We start from the raw sequence: 20,164 nt of genomic DNA, 5'->3' as shown, positions 1-20,164 counted from the left end.
TGGGTGGCACGCGCAGTGTTGGAAACTGAACATCGCATGCAGGTGTGGCCTATTTCACAACTGCTTTTGGGTTACTTTTTGTCTAAGTACTTGCAGGTATCTTTTTGTTGCTGTTTTTGTTTTCTATAATGTCAAAAGAGTTGAAAATTAGGACTCACTTAATGGAAAGTGAGGCACAGAAAGGGAAATACCTCATGTTCACACTCATGTGGGAGCTACAAAAACAGCTCACCGGAGCAGAGTTGTTAAAGGCTTAGAGGGAGAGAGAGGGGAGGATAAACAGGGAGAAGTCCGTTATTGGATACAGAGTCATTGCTAGATTGGAGGAGTAAGTTATGGTATTTTCTAGCACTGTAGGGTGAATGTGGCTAACGATAATTTAGTGTGTATTTTCAGAAAGCTAGAGGACGGGTTTTGAATGTTCAAAAATAAATGTTTGAGGTGATGGTCCTGATTTATTACACATTGTATATGTGCATCAAAATGTCACTGTGTCCCATAAATTAGTCCAGTTGTTACATAGAACTAAAAAAGGGAAAAAATGATTTAAGTAAAACTTAATGGAACTTCAAGACATTTTGAGATTCAGTGCCCAGACTTCAGGGGTAAAAAAGCAACTGTAATATTACAAACGAAGCACCTGCTGCCGGTGCGTGTTTATGAGGATTCAGGTCTTTCCTCTCCTCTTCTGACTTTCCTCACTTGAACCTTCTAAGCTGATAGGTATCAGCAAACTCTGAGTTTAAAGAAATACCACTTGTAAAATGATACAGACAGATAAGAATTGTACACTCTTCCATGGTGCCTACAAGTTAGATATCAGACACGCTCTGTGTAAGTGTCCTTAAAGAAGTTACCGCGTGGCCGGGCGCGGTGGCTGAAGCCTGTAATCCCAGCACTTTGGGAGGCCGAGACGGGCGGATCACGAGGTCAGGAGATCAAAACCATCCTGGCTAACACGTTGAAACCCCGTCTCTACTAAAAAAACTACAAAAAACTAGCCGGGCGAGGTAGCGGCGCCTGTAGTCCCAGCTACCCGGGAGGCTGAGGCAGGAGAATGGCGTGAACCCGGGAGGCGGAGCTTGCAGTGAGCTGAGATCCGGCCACAGCACTCCAGCCCGGGTGCAGGCTCATGCCGGTAATCCCAGCACTTTGGGAGGCTGAGGCGGGTGGATCATGAGGTCGGGAGATCGAGACCCTCCTGGCTAACACGGTGAAACCTCATCTCTACTAAAAGTACAAAAAATTAGCCGGGCGAGGTGGCGGGCACCTGTAGTCCCAGCTACTCGGGAAGCTGAGGCAGGAGAATGGCATGAACCTGGGAGGCGGAGCTTGCAGTGAGCTGAGATTGTGCCGTTGCACTCCAGCCTGGGCAACAGAGTGAGACTCTGTCTCAAAAAAAAAAAATAAAATAAGCGACCATCTGTATAGTGAGTTTTGGATACAGTCATGAGCCACATAACACATTTTGGTCACAACAGACTGCATATAGGATGGTGGTCCTGTAAGATTATGATACCATATTCTTATTGTACCTTCTCTGTGTTTAGATACACAAATAATTACCATCATTAGCTGCTTCCAGTATTCAGTACAGTCACAAGCTGTACAGGTTTGTAGCGTAGGAGCAGTAGTGGATAGTAGGCTGCACTGTCTAGGTTTGTGTAAGTATACTCTGATGATCGCACGCCGAATTGCCTAACGGTGTGTTTCTCAGGAGGTGCCCCCATTGTTAAGGCGTGCACAACTTTATTGCCACAGGTGGGGAAGCTGGTTGCCAAGGCTGTAGCTGATCTAGCCTTCTCTTCTGACTTCCAGGCTTCTGCTCTGTTTCCTCAGCAGTCTTGGTTGGTAGCATTTCTGATCTCTGTGTGCAGTGGCAGCTGGTGGCAGGAAAGCAGTGAAGGCCCTTGCCCCAGTATTGCAGGCAGGTGGGTGTCAGTGGCACTGCCCTTCGCTGTCAGTGACACCCACCGTTGCTCCACACTAGGGAAAGGGGACACCTTGGTACTACTTCTCTATTACAGGGAGTTGGTGAATAAGTTTGAGTTTCTTCCTGGTAGTTATTACTTGACAAGGACAGAATTCCAGTGGGGCTAGTTATGCAGCATCTGGGAGCCCATGCAACCATGACTCTTGGGGAGAGATTTGCTGTTTTTTGAAAGCCGGTTGGAATTTTTTTTCTCTTTTTGATTAGGAATATGATGAACCAATCTTGAAACACCTGCAGGATATTAAAGTGAAGTTTTCTGACCCTGGACAGCCTATGGTGAGTACTGACTTACCTTCTGGTTGGCATCAGAGTCAGTCCACAAAGATGGAAGAACTTGGAGCCAGGGACAAGAAACCCGCAAAACCCACACTTAGCCACTCATCTGCTGGGCAGCCCTGGGCAAGACAGCTCTCCAAGAGTTAGACTGAGTACTGCATTGTCTCTTTGCTCCATGAGAGTTAGACGGGGGTCCCATTGCCTTTCTGTCTCATGCTTGGCACTGTAGTCGTGAGTCTGTGCCGGATGATTTGACAGTGATGCAGACCATGTGATTTTTCAGACCCTACAGCCAGGTGGGCACCCACGCAGGAGTCAGACTGCAACTCCTGGGCTGTGGTGGTGCTGTCCACTGTGCCCGCCCTCGGTCTTGTAGTTTGTTTACTCGGTTGGTTGGAGATGATACCGTTCTTTTCCCAAGTGTCCCTCAAGTTCACATGCATCTAATGTATATTTTTAACGTTTAAAAATATGGGAGCTATGTACACATATGAACAGCACTTATTCGGAAATCTGAACCTACTGGATTTTACCCTAAAAAAACCCCACAAAGACTGAAAAATGTTCTCCTGCTCTTTGATTTGTCCTGAAGCAGATCTTTCCAGTATGCTTGCTTTGGCGTATCGTTGCAGTCGTAATGCTAGTGGCATGGGTCAGCCTGCCAGTTGATGAGACAAGCTGGACTAGGTCAGCCCATACTTTTATCTGAGGAAACATGCTCATCTTCACATGGCCTCCCCAGGCTGTCTCATCCTAGCCTGGTTCTCCCAGGGAGCACTGTTCGTTAACCTGTTAGCCGGCTGTAGCTAATGGGTTCCATTCCGGTGCAATAGCATTTCCAGAGACACATGACTGACTGACTGGTGGCTTTCAGTTTCAGGTCTTGGAGACAAATGCTGCATGACAGGCTGTGGGTTAGGGATCTTGCGGGTGGGTGATGTTGGTAGGGACCTGGGACCAGTCACCAGTGTCTTCCTTCCTCCCCCATCTCAGCACTGGGGCCCAGGCTAATGGATGAGGGCCACTAGGAGTAGGATTTCTTCACTGCAAGTAATGCCTGGGGCAGCGGCAGGGGCAGGCAGTGGATCCACCTGTATCTGTCCCTTCTACTTTTTCCTGTCTTGTTTTCCACTATGGAAGGTGACATTCGGGTGTCTCTCTCCAGGTGGGGCACTGGGAGTCAGGAGTGATGCCTGCTCACCACCTGGGGGCTGCCTCCAGAGGGGACACCCCATCTTCCCTGTCCATGTGGGTCATAGCAGGTCCTTCTTCCTGGGCTTGCATTTCTTCTGTTTAGACTTTATCACAGGGCCCCCGGGAGCCGCCTGGGCACGTCTGCCTAGTTTGCCCTCATTGGTGTACATTCTCTTCCCCATGGGGTGAGTGTGTGGTGCTTCAAGGTTCTGTGTGTGTTTTCCTTGTACTTAATTCATCCAGACTCAATTAACTTTCTTTCTCCTTTGGGTCATTTACTTTTTTTTTTCCCTTTCTTTTCTTTTTATTATTACTATTTTTTGAGACGGAGTCTCACTCTGTCGCCAGTCTGGAGTGCAGTGCTATGATTTCGGCTCACTGCAATCTCCGCCTCGCGAGTTCAAGCAATTCTCCTGCCTCAGCCTCCCGAGTAGCTGGGATTACAGGCGTGCGCCACCACACCCAGCTAATTTTTGTATTTTTAGTAGAGACGGGGTTTTACCACGATGGCCAGGATGGTCTCAAATCTCTTGACCTCGTGATCTGCTCACCTCAGCCTCCCAAATGCTGGGATTACAGGCGTGAGCCACCGCACCCGGCCTCTTTTTTCTTATTGGACACCTGTTTGATGATTTCCTAGGTCAATTTTCTTTCTTTCTTAGCCTGTCATCTTATTTTCCTCCATCTCACGGTGACTCAGACTAGAGCTCTGGTTGTGGTAGACTGTGGACCAGTAATCTTTTTTTCTTTTTACTTCTGTATTATAAAAGTCATATGTAGAAAATACAGGCAAGTGTAAAGAACACCATACAAATCTGTCTTCTATAAGTAAATATCAGCAGCTTAGTGAGTTTCCCCATACTCTTTTTCCTTTGTAAAATTATTATGAAGCGTCTGAGGCATTTTAAGTTAGAAATGAAACTTCAAAATGAGTCTTGGCTGGTGTTTTTGCAGCTCCCGACCATGCCTCATTCCCTTCCCTTGAGCCCTTGCCCACCTGGACACACTGCACACGTGTGCCACATGGCACCTGCCACACCACATGGTGTGTGCACAGTGTCACCCTGCTGTCACATCACATAGGCTTGGCTGGGGGAATAGTTGTTACTGCCGCCATTGGCTATAAAATGTTTTAACATTCCCCTGCATGCACCACCTCCCCCGATGTAAATTGTTGCATTATGATCAGCATACTTGAACCCAAATTTGTGTTAAATTAAATGTTTGATGATTTAGTTTAGATTCCTTTCAGTGTACTTTCTGAGTGAAAGAAGATGAAGCTTTAGAAGGCCCAAAGGTCGTTCAGTTGGGATTACAGGCATGAGCCACCCAGGCCCTGCCTCATTTTACATTTCTTTAGTTGCTTGTAAGATTGAGCATGGTTAGCATATTTGTGGCCTGCCTGACTGTAGTGCATGTGTGAATTAAGCAGTCTTATCTTCAAGCCACTTTTCATTTGGGCAGTTAAACACTTTCTTGAATCATCTCCAGTTGTCTTTGGGTTACTCTTGACTGAACAAAGTCAGAGGGGAGAGAAAAAAGGAAAATAGGAAGAAATATGAATCTGTCTATAGAAAAGTAGGCTGGGTGTGGTAGCTCATGCCTGTAATCCCAGCACTTTAGGAGGCCAAGGTGGAGGATTGCTTGAGCCCGGGAGTTCGAGACCAGCCTGGGCAACATAGAACTGGTCTTTAAAAGAGAAAGTAAAAAGGAGGGGGAAAAATGAGTAGGACGTGGTGAAGGACCACAAGTCTAATAATGCTATTTGTATTATTGGGGTCATCCCATGCCCTGGGTTGGTTGTCCACACTGTGGTCACAGCCTTAAACAGTTCTGGGATCACAGCAGTCTCTCCATTGGTTGGCTGCTTGCCTTCCCGCTTTATGTTGTTGTTGTTGTATTTGATGCTAATTCCTTGTAGCTGCCTCTTTCTTTCCTTGTGACTTACCAGGCAAGTGACTGGCCTTTCCTTTGTGTGGTTCATCTGCAGTGCCCTGCCCGCTTCCTTTGCTCTTGCCAAGGCCAGTGGAGAGCTCCTAGCCAGGTCCTGCTGTCATCGCGTCTAGAAACCAACTAGACTCTCCCTGATCCTGACTTCCTAAGCCCTCATGGCCCCCCTCTCCTCCTCCCCCTTTCTTTAGAAGTTACTTTTTCAATTCTCCTTTGTGCAAGTGATTTGTTTGAATGTCTAAACTTTTTTTTGAGGAAATTATTGCTGTATTTATTTTTTTAGTCCTCTTAATTTCCCCTCCATTGATGGTTTTACCATTACAATGAAAATGGAAACAGCTAACGTTTAACCAGCCTTGTCCATAAACCCGGCTCTGTTCTAAGTCATCTAGATTAACCGTCAAGGTAGCTCCTAGAGAGGGAGAGAGTTATTTCCAGTTTCTAGAAGGGATGACAGCAGGATCTGGCTAGGAGCTCTCCACTGACCTTGGCAATGGAGGAAAGCAGAGCACGGAGACATTGAGTAGCTTCCACGAATTGCCGAGCACTGAAGGCAGAGATGGGATTTGAACCCAGGCTGTCTGAGCGCAGAATTGGTCTTGTAAACTATCTATAAATTACTCAATCAAGCTCATCTTCCAGGTTTTTCTTTGATAAATAGGGATGAGGTAAATGTCTTTGCACATACCAATGTATCATCCAGGTATTTTTCTCATATTGAAGAAATTCCTCAAAATGGAATTATTGAGTCAGGGAATATGCCTTTTTATTTTATTATTTTTTTGATATTGCCAAATTGTCCTTCATAAAATCTGTTGACAGTGTATGAGTGTGCCCAGTACCCCCAAATCCTGGCTGGGTCTACATATTGTTATACATTTTGCCCCAAAGAAAGGCATCTCATTTTGGTGTTCCTGTGTTTTGTTACTTGTGAGCATAAATGCCTTGTTGCTGCTGTTGGATGTTACCTGTGCCTGCATTCGTGTTTGCATCGTTTTTCCCGGTGTGCTTACCTCTCTTCCAGGTCTGTAGCATGCTTTGTAAGTGAGGGATGAGCTTTCTGTCCTTGTAGAGATTTGTTCTTTTCTCTCACCCACCTCCCGGGAGAAAACCTGTGGGTCATTGCTTTTACTGCACAGCACAGAATACAGACCCTGGCTTCCCCCAGCAGGGTGGGGGCTGGGGCTTAGGCTGAGCGGAAAAGGAGAGGAGGAGGATGGACTGCTGGTGCCCCTACTTTCCCTTAGTCACCTTCCCTCCTTCCAGGAAGCAAGGGTTGGGAGCAGCTAAGAGAAGCTAGGATTCTTTAGGAGAGCTTGACCCCTATTGGTGAGGAGGCATTGGAGCGGGACATGCCCCTACTCATGAACTGAACAGATACTTCCCTCCAGTCCATCATTTGTTTTTTTTTAACTTCATGCTGGCCTTTTTTGCAGTGGAGGAGTTTTTCTCGTTCCATGGCCCTATCTGTTGAGCTTTCCCAAAATAGCTTCTAGTCAGTGTTGTGTACTCCAAGCAATCTGTCCTCGTTATTTTTCGATTTTAACTAGTGCTTACTCTGAGTTTCTGCTTTTAGTCTTTTGTGTTAGAGTTCCACTTTGAACCCAACGACTACTTTACCAACTCAGTCCTGACAAAAACCTACAAGATGAAATCAGAACCAGATAAGGCTGATCCCTTTTCCTTTGAAGGTCCTGAGATTGTGGACTGTGACGGGTAAGAAAATGTCATTCTACCTTGTTCTTCTGAAACAAAATCAAGAGATAATTTTGTAACTTGATGGGTAAGATAGAAGTAAGGAGTAAAGTACAGTCTTGAGTCTGCTTAAAAGCCTAGTAGATGGATATTTCAATAGTCTTTCAGTTTGGGAATGCTTGTAGTGCAGAACTTGGAGATGGTGGCTGAACCTGGGAAATGAGTCACGTGGTTGCACGTGCAGGCCTTTGGGATAGTGCCCAGTTTCTTTTTTTTTTTTTTTTTTTTTTTTTTTGAGGCGGAGTCTCGCTCTGTCGCCCAGACTGGAGTGCAGTGGCTCAATCTCCGCTCACTGCAAGCTCCGCCTCCCGGGTTCACGCCATTCTCCTGCCTCAGCCTCCTGAGTAGCTGGGACTACAGGCGCCCGCCACCTCGCCCGGCTAGTTTTTTTGTATTTTTAGTAGAGACGGGGTTTCACCGTGTTAGCCAGGATGGTCTCGATCTCCTGACCTCGTGATCCGCCCAGTCTCGGCCTCCCAAAGTGCTGGGATTACAGGCTTGAGCCACCGCGCCCGGCCCAGTTTCTTCATTTTAATGAAAGTATTGGGTTCTCTAGACATCATGAATTGAAGGTCTTAATACTTATTGAATGGATGAGTCTGAGTCCAAGGCTGTCGGTTGATTGCTTTGGAGATAGGTGGGGGCAGCATGGCTGTTGTTTGACTCATTGATTTCAGGCTTTATAAATCACTAAAGAGAGAATTTGGTTTAGAATTAATTTCTCCAGGTTGGATTGACTGAGAAATGGTTTTAGTCTTGACTTGAAACAATTAAGTTTATTTACCAGAATAAGTACGAATTGTTAATTCAGGACTTTATTAAAATCCTACTGGAGTAATTTAGAAAAATGATTTTCCAGGGCCAGGCCATCGTGTGAGAAAAAGGCCTGGCCTTTCCAAGCATGTTCTTAAGCGGGCAGTATTGAGATCTGCCAGGTGTTTCCTGGGTCCATGGTGATTGTGTGTTAGAGAACGTGCTGTGCTCAGCCCTTGGCAGCCTCCCTGGGGCTGGAGTGGTCTGCACTGGCCATCAAGATTCCCAGTGGCCACCTGTTTCCTTTTTTCAGCTTATTCTGCTCACTTGGCTGCCTTGAACAGCAGCAGCAACTCCTGCTTCCTTGGGAAGCCGCGGACAACTTGTTGTGCATCGTGCAGACTTGACACAAGGGCTTTGCCACAGAATACACATTGCGGAGTCCTGATGAAATGTCTTGGGAAAATAATACCATTGTTCCAGAAGTCTGAAGTTTGAGGCAGTGGTCACACCCAAGTTGAAAGAGGACCAGGCCATTTCTCTTTTGCCAACCTCCAGATGAACTTCATGGGCCATTGTATTTGGTTTGCAGATTGGTTTTATTTAGTTTTGCAGGTTTGGCATAGAGCTGTGGTTTGCTTCCTGCCTGCATTTGTAATGGATTTTTCTCATGGATTGTGTGTTCATGACAGCTGTCTTGTCCTGGTAGGTGTACCATTGACTGGAAGAAAGGAAAGAATGTTACTGTCAAAACCATCAAGAAAAAGCAGAAGCATAAGGGTCGAGGCACTGTTAGAACAATTACGAAACAAGTGCCCAATGAGTCCTTTTTCAACTTCTTCAATCCACTGAAAGGCAAGTCAGTTGGTTGTTAATATTCATTATGAACTTGTATAAAATAATTTTGGTCGCCTGATAGATTCCTAACACCCAGAGACTTTAGTCCTGTTCTTTCAGGCAAGTGTGGTCAGTAGGGGCACATTGCTGTGTCCCAGGCTGTTCTGTTGGTGCGCTGGCAAGTTTATTGGGGGGGGGGGGCAGAGGTAGCTAGGACAGTAAGAGTAGGATTGTCATCTTCTGCAGGAAAGGGAAGAGCTTTACTCTGCTTGGCTGCAGCCCAGGCAAAAACTTGCAGTTCTGTTTTAATAAAACTGAATAGAGTGTTTGCACCTGGGCTGCTTCCTCACCTGAAGCACCCTTCTCCACCAGCTGTCATTTCTGCCCCTCTGTTGTGTCTGTTTTGCACCCCCCAGAGACCACTCCCAGCCTCAGAGAGCTGCTGGGTTTGCTCTCCAGGTACCCGTTACTGCTGTACACTGGTTCTAGTTGCGCTGCTTTTGGATCATCTGCTTAGTCCCCCTTTCCTTGTAATTTTATGCACAATTTGATAGAAGTTTTTGGAATTTATATATTGTGAGAAACACAAGTAGTTGGGACTTTCAGTTTTGGAAAACATTGGCAGAATCACAGCTTGGAAGCGGCTTCCATTTATTTATTTATTTAAATTTTCCTAAGTGGTAAAATAAAGATGAGACCTTTGAACTAGTAAAGATTGACCAGTTGATTTTGAGAGTAAATTACTTGGGATTTTTCATATAATTTCCTAATCGTGAGAGAATGTGAAGTTCAAACTACTTGTCAGTGTTAAAATATCCATATTCTCTTTAGTTTCCATGAACAAAAACATAATTTGAAGTGAAGAGATGCCATCCCCTGCTGCAGATAATCAGTTAGTGTTTGTATGTGGGGCCACATGGCGGCTCTCTTCTCCAATCTGAGTGTTTGATTTTTTTTATTTTTGTCTCTGAGCTTAGCACCCTTATTTATCAGGCTACCCTTCAGAGTTCAGTTCGTTATTTTAATTGTGGTGCCTATTTTCTGCAATTAGACTGAATATAGAAGATGCAAATATATATGGTTTGGGGAATGAGAGCAGTCATAAAATTAGATACTACATTTCATTTTCTTTTGCAAGATTCCTTTTAGACATTTGGGTTGGGCATATTGGAGATTATGAATTCACCATGAAGCAGGGGGGCTTTACTTTCTGGAATCACTGACTTTGTGTAGGAAGTTTTCTTAAAACTGATTTAAATATAATTTTTTGTTGGGCACGGTAGCTCACGCCTGTAATCCCAGCACTTTGGGAGGCCGAGGCGGGTAGATCACGAGGTCAGGAGATTGAGACCATCCTGGCTAACATGGTGAAACCCCGTCTCTACTAAAAATACAAAAAATCAGCCAGGCGTGGTGGCGGGCATCTGTAGTCCCAGCTACTGGGGAGGCTGAGGCAGGGGAATGGCATGAACCCAGCGGGCAGAACTTGCTGTGAGCCGAGATTGTGCCACTGCACTCTAGCCTGGGAGACAGAGCAAGACTCCACCTCAAAAAAAAAAAATAAATAAATAAATAATTTTTAGGATAAAAATGGAGTTGATAGTGGACTCAAGGGAATTTTTAAGTGTTTTTTTTTTTTTTTTGTAGGTTCTAAAACTTTTATAGTATGGTTGCACAACTCTAAAGTTAACACACTGAAAGTCATAAAGTTGTACATTTAGAGTGTATGCCTTTTGTGGTATGTAAATCCCATCAATAAAGCCACTTTTAAAGTAATCAAACACATAATACCAAATGGTAAGTGCTATGACGAAAATTGAGGATGGGTGGGGAGTAGGTAATGGGGTAGTGAAGGAACAGACAAAATGAACTCCTGTGGTATGAAGTGAAGGAGGCATTAGCTAGTGAGTCCAGCTCCGTCTTTGTCCTTAAAGCTACAAAGCCAGTCCAGAAGTATGAGTGCTCAGAGTCCTTGTGCTGATTCATGACCCCGGCCAGAGTGCCCTGGGGAGCATGCTGCTCCAGCGTTTAGACACCCAGCCATGCCCCTAACCCATGTCTTAAACCCCCGGGTGAGGCTGGCACACCGAGGCTTGGGAGCTCCGCCTTGCTCATGGGTGGTGTTTACACACCCAACGCTCATATCTCAGCAGCAAACAGCAAGTGCTGCCAGGGTTGTGGTTGCTTAATGGGAAGAGAGACTCAGAAGAGCCCAGTGAAGATTGAAAAGGCAGGTATGAGACTAAGCAGAGTAAACATTCAACTCCTGATGAAGGTCAGGGTGTTGTAGTAAATGTTTCTAAAATCAGGGTTGGATCATGTACCATTTGAATGTTGCATGGCTTCATTGAGTGTGGTTGGAAGTCCCTGTCTGTGTTGGTGTGCTTAGCTCGTCTAAGCATCAGCTTTCACTGAGGAGCTGCACCACTCTACAGGGGCCACTGGTGGGCATTTCAGCACTTTCCAAACAGTTAGAAATGCAGTTTCTGCCTCGCTGAGATGGAGTGCCTTAGTAACACTCACAGCTTATAAGGCTTAAGGACTTTCTCTTTCTCTCCTGCACCATCATGTATAGTTCTGCAGGACATGAGTTAAATTTCCCCATAAAGCACAAATGCACTGAATGGCCACATGGCCATAGCCTGGGGGCTGTTTGCCTTTCCTCCTGTTAATATATTAACCCTCTCAAAATGATTTTCTCAAGCTTGAGTGCCAGCCCATGGCACATGATGGAGGAGAGGGGAGGGGGGCATAGAGGCACTCAGGCCAGCTTCAGAAGTGGTGGATGGAGCTTGCGAAGATGTCTGTCAGGAGATGCAAGGCTTTGGGGATTTCTAGTTTAAACCTCAAGGTGAAAAATGTTACATTTTGTCTACCAGCACAGCTTTCTCCTGTGTGGGCTTTAAAATTCTGGGACTTGTCACTGTAACTTAAATATATTTTGTCTTTTTTTTTTTTCCTAGCATCCGGGGATGGAGAATCACTGGTAAGATTTGTTGTTAATAGTCTAATTTTCCTATTGAGGTCTCTCCTGAGTGAATGTCTGCTTGTCTGCTTGTTTAAAAAAGTCCAGTCCTGGCTGTGTATGGACTGCGTATGCCTGTAATCTTAATGCTTTGGGAGGCTGAGGTGGGAGGACTGCGTGAGTCCAGGAGTTTGAGATCAGCCTGGGCAACATAGCACAGCCGCATCTCTACAAAAAATTAAAACCAAATAAAATAACTGGCCGAACACAGTGACTCACGCCTGTAATCCCAGCATTTTGGGAGGCCAAGGTGGGTGGATCACCAGAGGTCAGGAGTTCAAGAGCAGTCTGGCCAATATGGTGAAACCCCCATTTCTGCTTAAAATACAAAAAAAAAAAAATTAGCTGGACATGGTGGCAGTGCCTATAATCTCAGCTACTCGGGAGGCTGAAGCAGGAGAATCACTTGAACCTGAGAGGAGAAGGTTGCAGTGAGCTGAGATCGCACCACTGTATTCCATCGGGCGACAGAGGGAGACTCCGTCTCAAAAGATAAAATAATAAATTAATTGGAGATGGTGGTGCACTGTGTAGTTCCAGGGTCACTGGGGCCCAGGAGCTTGAGGCTGTAGTGAGCTGTGATTGCACCACTGCACTCCAACCTGGGTGATAGAAAAGTAAAAGTACGTATTTCATATGTTGGTTTCAGTAGCAAACGTGTAGTGCTTTAATACTGCCCGTTCCCCATATGTGAGACTCTGATACCCCCTACTGTGAGTGAGACCTTTGGACAAGTGATGGAGCTGGGGGGCCCTCAATTCCCACTTGCTCTGCCATTTTGCTTCAGTAGCTCTTTAAAGCTACTTGAAGTTGTTTTAAAGGGGCTTTGAGTGTCTAGTGGCTGTCCCCCAGCAGTGCAGGAGTTTGGTGTTTTTGTTTGTTTGTTTGTTTGTTTGTTTTTTGTTTTTTTTTTGTGTTTTTTTTTTTGAGACGGAGTCTCGCTGTGTCGCCCAGGCTGGAGTGCAGTGGCGCGATCTCGGCTCACTGCAAGCTCTGCCTCCCGGGTTCCCGCCATTCTCCCGCCTCAGCCTCCGAGTAGCTGGGACTACAGGCGCCCGCCACCGCGCCCGGCTAGTTTTTTGTATTTTTAGTAGAGACAGGGTTTCACCGTGTTAGCCAGGAGGGGAGTTTGGTGTTTTAAGTCAAGTAAATCGTAAGTGAGGGACTGATGTTTAGCTGAGGGTGGTGAAGCGAATGTTTTTATCCCATTAAAATGAGTTAACACGTGGGTTTTTCCTCCTCAGGATGAAGATTCTGAATTCACATTAGCCTCCGATTTTGAAATTGGACACTTTTTCCGTGAGCGGATAGTCCCGCGGGCTGTGCTGTACTTCACTGGGGAGGCCATAGAGGATGATGACAATGTATGAGGCTCGGGGAAGGGGGTCTCCCACCTGGGTGCTTATCTCTGTTGGTGCAGAGTGGCCCTGAATTGTGGCTTGAGAAACCCCCATGCCTAATCTTTTTATGACATCATCAGTCAGATATGTAGTCTAAGCTGCTGTCCTTGTGAGGAGAATGTACCTGAAGAGGAGAGGTCTGAGGAACAGAGCAGAAAAAGCAGGTGTCTGTGAGGCAGTTTCAGAGGTGATTGCCTGTTTCCTATGTGAGCCCTGCCTAGTGATTCAACAGTATTCTCTAAAAACCTAAGCTTCAGGGAACTTCTAAACATGGGGAAAATCTCTTTCATGGAGGTCTGACCACAGCAAACATTTATTGACAGTGGACTCATGCTAGCCTGTATTTCATCAACCCAAAAGAAATAGAAATTCCTGAACTTCTATCTAATTAGGTAAAAAGGAAAAAGACCCATGCTCCCAAGAAAACAAGATTGCATGTCACTTTCCTTTCTGGGCTTGAGGGAAGCCAGCTCTTCCACGGGCAGAACTTGCGGGCGCACAGCCCGTGCACCGCTCAGAAACTCCCATCCTCACCAAGGTTCAGGCAGCTTCAAGTCTTCTTGATCTGTGGAAAATAAAGTTTTGTTTTATAGAATGTTACTGGAAGTATGTTCTAGATGACAGTCTCTTGCTTGTGGAGCTCTTAGGTTTTGTGGCTGCGCTAGGTTTCTTTTCTTAGAAGGGCTGGCCCGTTGGGGCTTCAGACAGGGCGGCAAGAGCTTAGGTGGGTTCAAGGGCGTTAGCCCCCTGTGGCAGTAAAGACCAGCATCTCCTCACACCCCTCCCATTGTACTGAGTTCCACCAGTGGGGAGAATAGGCCAGCGTGCTCTTTGTCAGCGGTTAGGTCTGAGACTGTTTGTTTAACTTCTAAAACTCAACTTGCTGGCTCATCCCTAGGCTGGGAGGTTATTGTAGGTCAGGGAACATGGACAGTCAGGTAGCTGCCAAGACATAGTTTTACGGATTCTAGACCAGCACTTTCCAATAGAACTTTCTCTGTTGATGGAACTAGCTTCTGCCTGCTTGGTCCAGCGCAGTAGAACTGACCACTTGAGGACTTGAAATAAAATACGGCTGCTGTGACTGAGGAACTGAACATTTCATTTACATTAGTTTAAGTTTAAATAGTGAGCTAAGGGCTAGTGGCTACACATTGGAAAGCTTATCTCAAACTTTTTTGATCATACACCCATCAGTTTAAAAGACTTGAATATGCATGTGTGCTATTTGTTTACTTATATGCGGTGTCTGTACTACTGGTGAGCACTGTGCCACATTTGCTTATAGTAAATGTGTATTTCATTCATAATATGTTCAGCACAGGTACTACTGATAAGCAGTGTCATTTAGAGGCTAGAAGTGCCAGCTCAGATTAGACTGCTTAGACTCACATCCCCACTCTTCCCCTTAGTAGCTCCACCACCTCCTTAAGCTTCAGTTTCCTCAGCTGTAAGTAGAGTTCATGGTGAAGACTCTGGTTACTTGTTAAGCCCTTAACATGGCACCTGAACATAGCCCTTAACATAGCACCTGGCACAGAGCAATGACACAGTAAGTGTTGGCATAAAAAGTCCCACCTGCCCAGGTGGGTGATGCATCTGGAGCAGCCCCTGTGCACAGCCCCTCAAGGGCGAAATGCTGTCCTTAGAGCTTTGGAATAGGCCCTGGAGCCTGCTGGAGGCCCGTTGGGATCTGACCTGAAATGGAAGATTATTAAGAAGTCTTTCCCTGTCTGATGCCAGTTAGGATCCTTAGAGCAAAAGGGTGCTGCACTGTGGCCACGTCTCATCCTGGCTGCTGCATGGCGCCAGGAGGCTGTGCAAACTGTGAACTCCACACCAGCACAGTAAGATCCTTCTAAGTTCCACTGAAGTTGGCTCTAAGGAATACATGGTGTGAGCTCAACAAAAAGGGAAATGTTGATAAATGAAACTGCATTTTCAATGTACTACCCTGGTTATGCAACCAGTAGTGATAAGGTGGTTTTGCTTTTAATGTAAGTTTCATGTTTGAAACTTGATATTCAGTCTGACCAATGATGTCTTTGGATGTAGGAGAAACTGATTCAAGACAATTGACTAATGTTGGAGGTTCACCTTTGAGCACCTTAGTGTTTAAAGATTAAACACCAAAGTTTTAATATATTTCTACTAAGTTTTTTTTCCCTTTGTGTGAGAAGTAAAATGATACCCAGGTTCCTGTATCCAATAACGTTATGCTACTGGTTAGATCAGCCTTGTAAAAAATTTAAGGAAAGCAAATTCATTGGTTTACAAAAATCTTTTCCTGTGTGCCTGCTCCTTGGTGTGAGAACACTCAGGGCAGAGCTGTGGTGCCAGGTTCCCAACTGTGTCCAGTGTACAGCCTGGCTGACCAGCTTCCTATCCTATTCCTTGTTTTGCGTGACTTTCAATTTCCTGGCATGCTTTTAAAATGCATTGCACACAAGCAAATGACTCCTCAGCCAAGCAAGGCCCAGCAGGCAGCGTGGCTGAACTTTCTGCTCTTCTTAGGCTTGATCAGTGAGTCATTTGATGGGACTGGTGTCTCGGGCAGGCTGCTGTCATGTTTTGTAAACTTAAAAATGTTTTTCTGTGTTTTTCCAGTTTGAAGAAGGTGAAGAAGGAGAAGAGGAGGTAAGAGACAGGTTTATGCAGTGCCACTTACCTCCCTGAAGTTGTTTTTTTTGGCTTTCTCTTCTTGAAGGTTATGGACTCACAGGGCTGTGGTGCACCCATTTTTTTGTAACACTGTCTTTGATTCTAACAATGTTCTTAAAACACTAAGCAGAAATGCATAGCAAATGCTGTGACAGTTTTTGACCCTGCAGTTGGCTTATGAAAATGTATCTTAGAAAATAATCATTTAACAAAATCTACTTTTTCAGAATTGTGTTTCTTTTAGGGCTGTCTGTGAGAACGAAAAGATACCTAGAAATAATTCTAAGTGTCCAGAGGAAGTGATGAGTCACTTATGGGTAGCAGTAATTGATTTCCGTCTAAGGCAGTGTATTGCTCCGTGTGTTTGTGGATTGTGAACGCCACAAGAGTTTAAATCTTGTCATTCCAGCTAATTCTCACTTTTTAAATATAGGAATTAGAAGGTGACGAGGAGGGAGAAGACGAGGATGATGCAGAAATTAACCCCAAGGTTGGTAACTTTGGGGCCACCCAGACCTACTTATTATGCTACACTCTTAGACTTTTAAAAATGTTCCCCACTTTGAGGCAGTAGTGTTAACAGTATTCATTATTCCCTAATTAGAAAGTTTAAAATGTGTCAGAAAAATACTGGAATGATTATTCAGGCACTGTGTGTATAATTTGAGTGTTGAATGTACATGTTCAGTAGAAGCTTTTCCAGCTATCTCAGGCTATGTCTTAGTTACATAGACTCCTCAGTGGAGCAACTTGACTTTCCCAATATTTCATTCTTTTAAGGTAAGGTAATGATTTAACTGACAACATAAACTTTTCTTTGTGCGTGTTTGGAAAAGGTGCACAGAAGGGACTTGGGGGCTCTTTTTGTTAAGGAGCAGAATGATGGGGTTGTGGGCATCATTTGACAGTTGCACTTGAGCTGGGCATGCCCAGATGGTGTGTCTAGATATCTCATCTGTCTCAGATAATTTAAAATATATTGGGAAGGTTTACTAAAGAAAACTGAGTTGGAAATGAGTGGGCAACCCCATTAATTTTACCTGCAGATTTAGATTTTTATTTGTGGTCTCAGAGTAACTTAAGGTACTTTGACCATTTGACACATTTTAAAATCAGAACTGCTTAAATGTCATCCTACAGCTGTCATAAGAGTTTCCTCTCATAAAACATGAAATGTGTAGTTCCCTTGCCTCTTAAAATTAAGTATATTATGGGCTGTCAGAATACTAATGTTACCTGGTGTTTTTGTAATGTGTCTCTGTCCGACCAAATGTTTTTTGCTTGTTTTTACCCTTGTTTTTTGGAGTGTGCACTAAGCTGTCAGTGTGATATCCTGGCTCTGTCATCAGTTGGTTGAAACCAGCTATTCCCATGAATGCGTGTTCACAGTTGTGGTTCCTTCAGGGAAGGGATGGGAGAAGAGCTTTTAAAACTTTTTTGAGAATGTGTCTTTTAAAGACCACTCTGGGAATAATATGCCCATGGAAATGTTCATCTTCTAAAGGTTGGCCTGTTGATGTGGGAGGTCTCTGTGCTGAAAGTGTACCTGTGCTCAGCACTGTGGTGGTGGGCGGTGAGGGCTGTAGGAGACCAAGGCCTGGGTCTGCCTTGCGTGGATCACAGTGTAGGGACAGGGAAGATGAGGGCTGTCCGTCAGCCAGTGAACAACGCTGGGGGAATAAATGCTGCCCATCACTGCTCTGCAGGGTGTCTGATGGACCCAAGGGCCATGTGTGTTTATTGGGCCATGTTTTCGCCCTGTGGGCGCTGAATGGACGCTTTCAAGGTTGCAGTTGTAAAGCAAGGACTGGGGGCAATTGGCAGGGCCACCTCCTCAGACTCCGCGCACAGCTGCCTCTGTCCTTGTACTTGTCTCCCCCTCCCTGTATTCTGTGCCTCGGCGTCTCTTTTCCTCCCCTCTGTTGTTTGTTCTGCTTCCTTCTGTCACCTTGGAGAACCTTGAGTCTCCTTTCACGTCCCAGGTTTCTAAAAGAGCATTCTCACCAGCCATTACAGAGAACGTGGCGTGGTGGATTACAGGCTAACACGCCATGAGACCACTGATAGGTTTTGTTGGCTGGGGGAGAAAGGACTAAAAACATGTTCAGGCTAATGGTGAGAATGAAGTTCAGAGACGGCCGGGCATGTGTGGCTGGGATAAGGCCAAGCCTGCTATCCCTGTCACATGCACCTTCCAAAGAGATGGGCAGTGTTAGAGTCTGCGCAAGCAAAAGAAGACAAGGAAGGCAGGGAGGTTTTGGTATGGGGCAGTCTGATAAAAGCGAGTCGTGCTTCTGCCCGGTTTGAAAGTGTGGTCTGGTGTTGAAGTTGTTCACCCCGAGTTCAGAATCTCGCAGCCCTTTTGTATCATGAGACATTGTGGCCGTTGCCTCCTGTATAATTTTGTGCATTTCATTTTCTTTCATGCTGACAGTTCCTTTCAATTTTTTTCCCCATTTAGGTGTAATTTTTGTCTGTTAATCATTCATACGTTTCTAGGTAAGGTGGAATTCCATTCATACCTAACTTCCAAACTTCTGATCTATACTTTATACAATGCATTGTTTTGACTTTGAAGAAAGAGGGAGTTGCTGTCCAGGCACACTCACTGTGTCACAGGTTTGACATGGGGCTTTCTGAAGAACACTGTTTTTGCACAGGTGTCTGTTACATGTACTTTTAAAATCAACGAACCAAACCTAGATTTGGTCCCTGCTTTCTGAGCCCAGTGTTTCTTGCTAACCAGGTAGCAAAGATGTAACTTGGGTGTTATTTTCATTGCTGATGGTACTGCTTTCCAGCAAGAGGGCCCTGGATGGTTAGCAGTCTGCAGGGTTGCGCACACAGGCCACCATAAGCAAGCAGTCCTTGCAGAGCGCATAATACACTGGGCCCAGCTGTGCCCAGAACACACACTGTGGCAGTTGAAATCAGCCCACTGTCATTACCAGCACGTGTCTGTTGAATATCTGTACTTTTTGAATTCATGTTTTGTGCAGACCAATAGGTACACAGAGGGGTAACAGCTTTTACTGTGCCAGTATTTTTTATCTGCAGTGTTAACTGGCATCTGTTTTGGTGTCAGCACTAAAAAGTACTGTTGTGAGGTTGGCGGAGAATTCTCTAATTGAATGAAGCAAGAACCAGTTGTAGATTAAAGTGAGTGTCAGTAAGCCTGGAAGCTCTTTCCCACCCCCCACTTTCTTCAATCCCTGTAGCTCTGCCCTGTCCTGGAATGGCTGACAGGAGGCCGTAAGTAGACAGAGGCCCTTGCCCGTGACGAGACCCGTTCACTCGTGGCACTCTTGGGATGTCGTGGGAGAAAGCAGAGAGGTGGGAACAAGAGGTGCCGTGAGAAACCCCCATGACCGTAGCAGGGCCTCTGCATGCCGGGGTATGTAGGCACTCCGATTTTAAGGGTCTCATCATGGAACGGCAGCATGATCCTGGCAGCCCATAGACCAGATGTCCTCGAGGTCTTAGCACCACCGTCTCCCTGTCTTCCTCATGTAGGCTGCTTTTGTGGGAAACTGATGCGTACATAGGGCAGATGCAGCTCTTGGAACGATTTTGTTTTCCAGGGACAGGTTTGAGAATTTGCCTGTATGTTTAAAATTATGTCTAGCTGCCGTTAATTCCCATTGTGCCCTCATGTCTGAAGAACTTAGCCACTCCTGTTCCACCTGTACCCTCACCCACTCCTCCCATGCCACCGGCTCTTTTGAAGAGAATCCCCGGTGCATGCCACCTGTCCGTATTTCAGCATGCATCCCTGGAAGAGAAGGGCAGGGTGCGACAGTAGCAACCCCAAGGAGTGTTATGCTGAGGCCACTGCCTCTTCAGCCATAGAGCTCTGGGCACTTGGAGCTTCTTCACCAGCGCAGCTGTGGTCGAGTGTGTTTTAGTGGCATGTCTTTGTTGCCTTTCTCAGGTCGAGTGTTATCTGTTAAAACCCCACCTTTTAAATGGTCCCATGAGACATGAGATTTTTTTCCTATTAGTTGGTACGTTTTAAAATGCCCCCTCCCCCTCCCTTGATAATCTTAGTGTTGATTAATGACCCAACCATCATTAAAATTTATGACATGAGATGAAGGATGCTTCAGTTTAGGAGTTTAGGTGCAGTTTTGTTTTTTTTGTGTTTTTGGGTTTTTTTGGGCATGTATCACAGGCTGAAAACAATTGGTGTCTCATATGTAAAATTCACCTCTAAAACTGTCAGTCACTTGCAGAAGCTCCAGCGTGCTGTGTGAGCACCAAAGCCTGGCAGGGGTGGACCATGTGCTGCCTTCCTGCCCAGAGGGGGCTGTGCCCTCAGGC

The 20,164-nt window shown here is 45.5% G+C and overlaps 1 protein-coding gene and 1 non-coding gene across 9 annotated transcripts in view; both read left to right on the top strand.

The window, feature by feature from the left end:
- NAP1L4 (nucleosome assembly protein 1 like 4) overlaps nucleotides 1-20,164 on the top strand; it is a 48,130-nt gene that overhangs the window by 24,926 nt on the left and 3,040 nt on the right. For 6 of the 8 annotated variants that reach the window (XM_010382072.2, XM_010382073.2, XM_030917255.1 and 3 more), the window contains 7 exons: nucleotides 2,198-2,269; nucleotides 6,990-7,129; nucleotides 8,631-8,776; nucleotides 11,722-11,744; nucleotides 13,028-13,147; nucleotides 15,791-15,820; nucleotides 16,278-16,334. In XM_010382072.2, the coding sequence (XP_010380374.1) occupies nucleotides 2,198-2,269; nucleotides 6,990-7,129; nucleotides 8,631-8,776; nucleotides 11,722-11,744; nucleotides 13,028-13,147; nucleotides 15,791-15,820; nucleotides 16,278-16,334 (588 nt within the window). Of the gene's footprint in view, nucleotides 1-2,197; nucleotides 2,270-6,989; nucleotides 7,130-8,630; nucleotides 8,777-11,721; nucleotides 11,745-13,027; nucleotides 13,148-15,790; nucleotides 15,821-16,277; nucleotides 16,335-18,305; nucleotides 18,344-20,164 lie in introns of all 8 variants that reach the window. The other 2 variants (XM_030917258.1, XM_010382075.2) reach the window with 1 other exon arrangement.
- Nucleotides 3,042-3,164, top strand: LOC115893770. The gene has a single exon (XR_004053825.1). It is a non-coding gene; the product is annotated as a small nucleolar RNA SNORA54 (small nucleolar RNA).

Source organism: Rhinopithecus roxellana, chromosome 15, assembly GCF_007565055.1.
Source record: "Rhinopithecus roxellana isolate Shanxi Qingling chromosome 15, ASM756505v1, whole genome shotgun sequence".
In the NCBI taxonomy this organism is placed as follows: domain Eukaryota; kingdom Metazoa; phylum Chordata; class Mammalia; order Primates; family Cercopithecidae; genus Rhinopithecus; species Rhinopithecus roxellana.
Note: the sequence above shows the minus strand (reverse complement) of the source record. Positions and strands in the feature narration are given on the sequence as shown.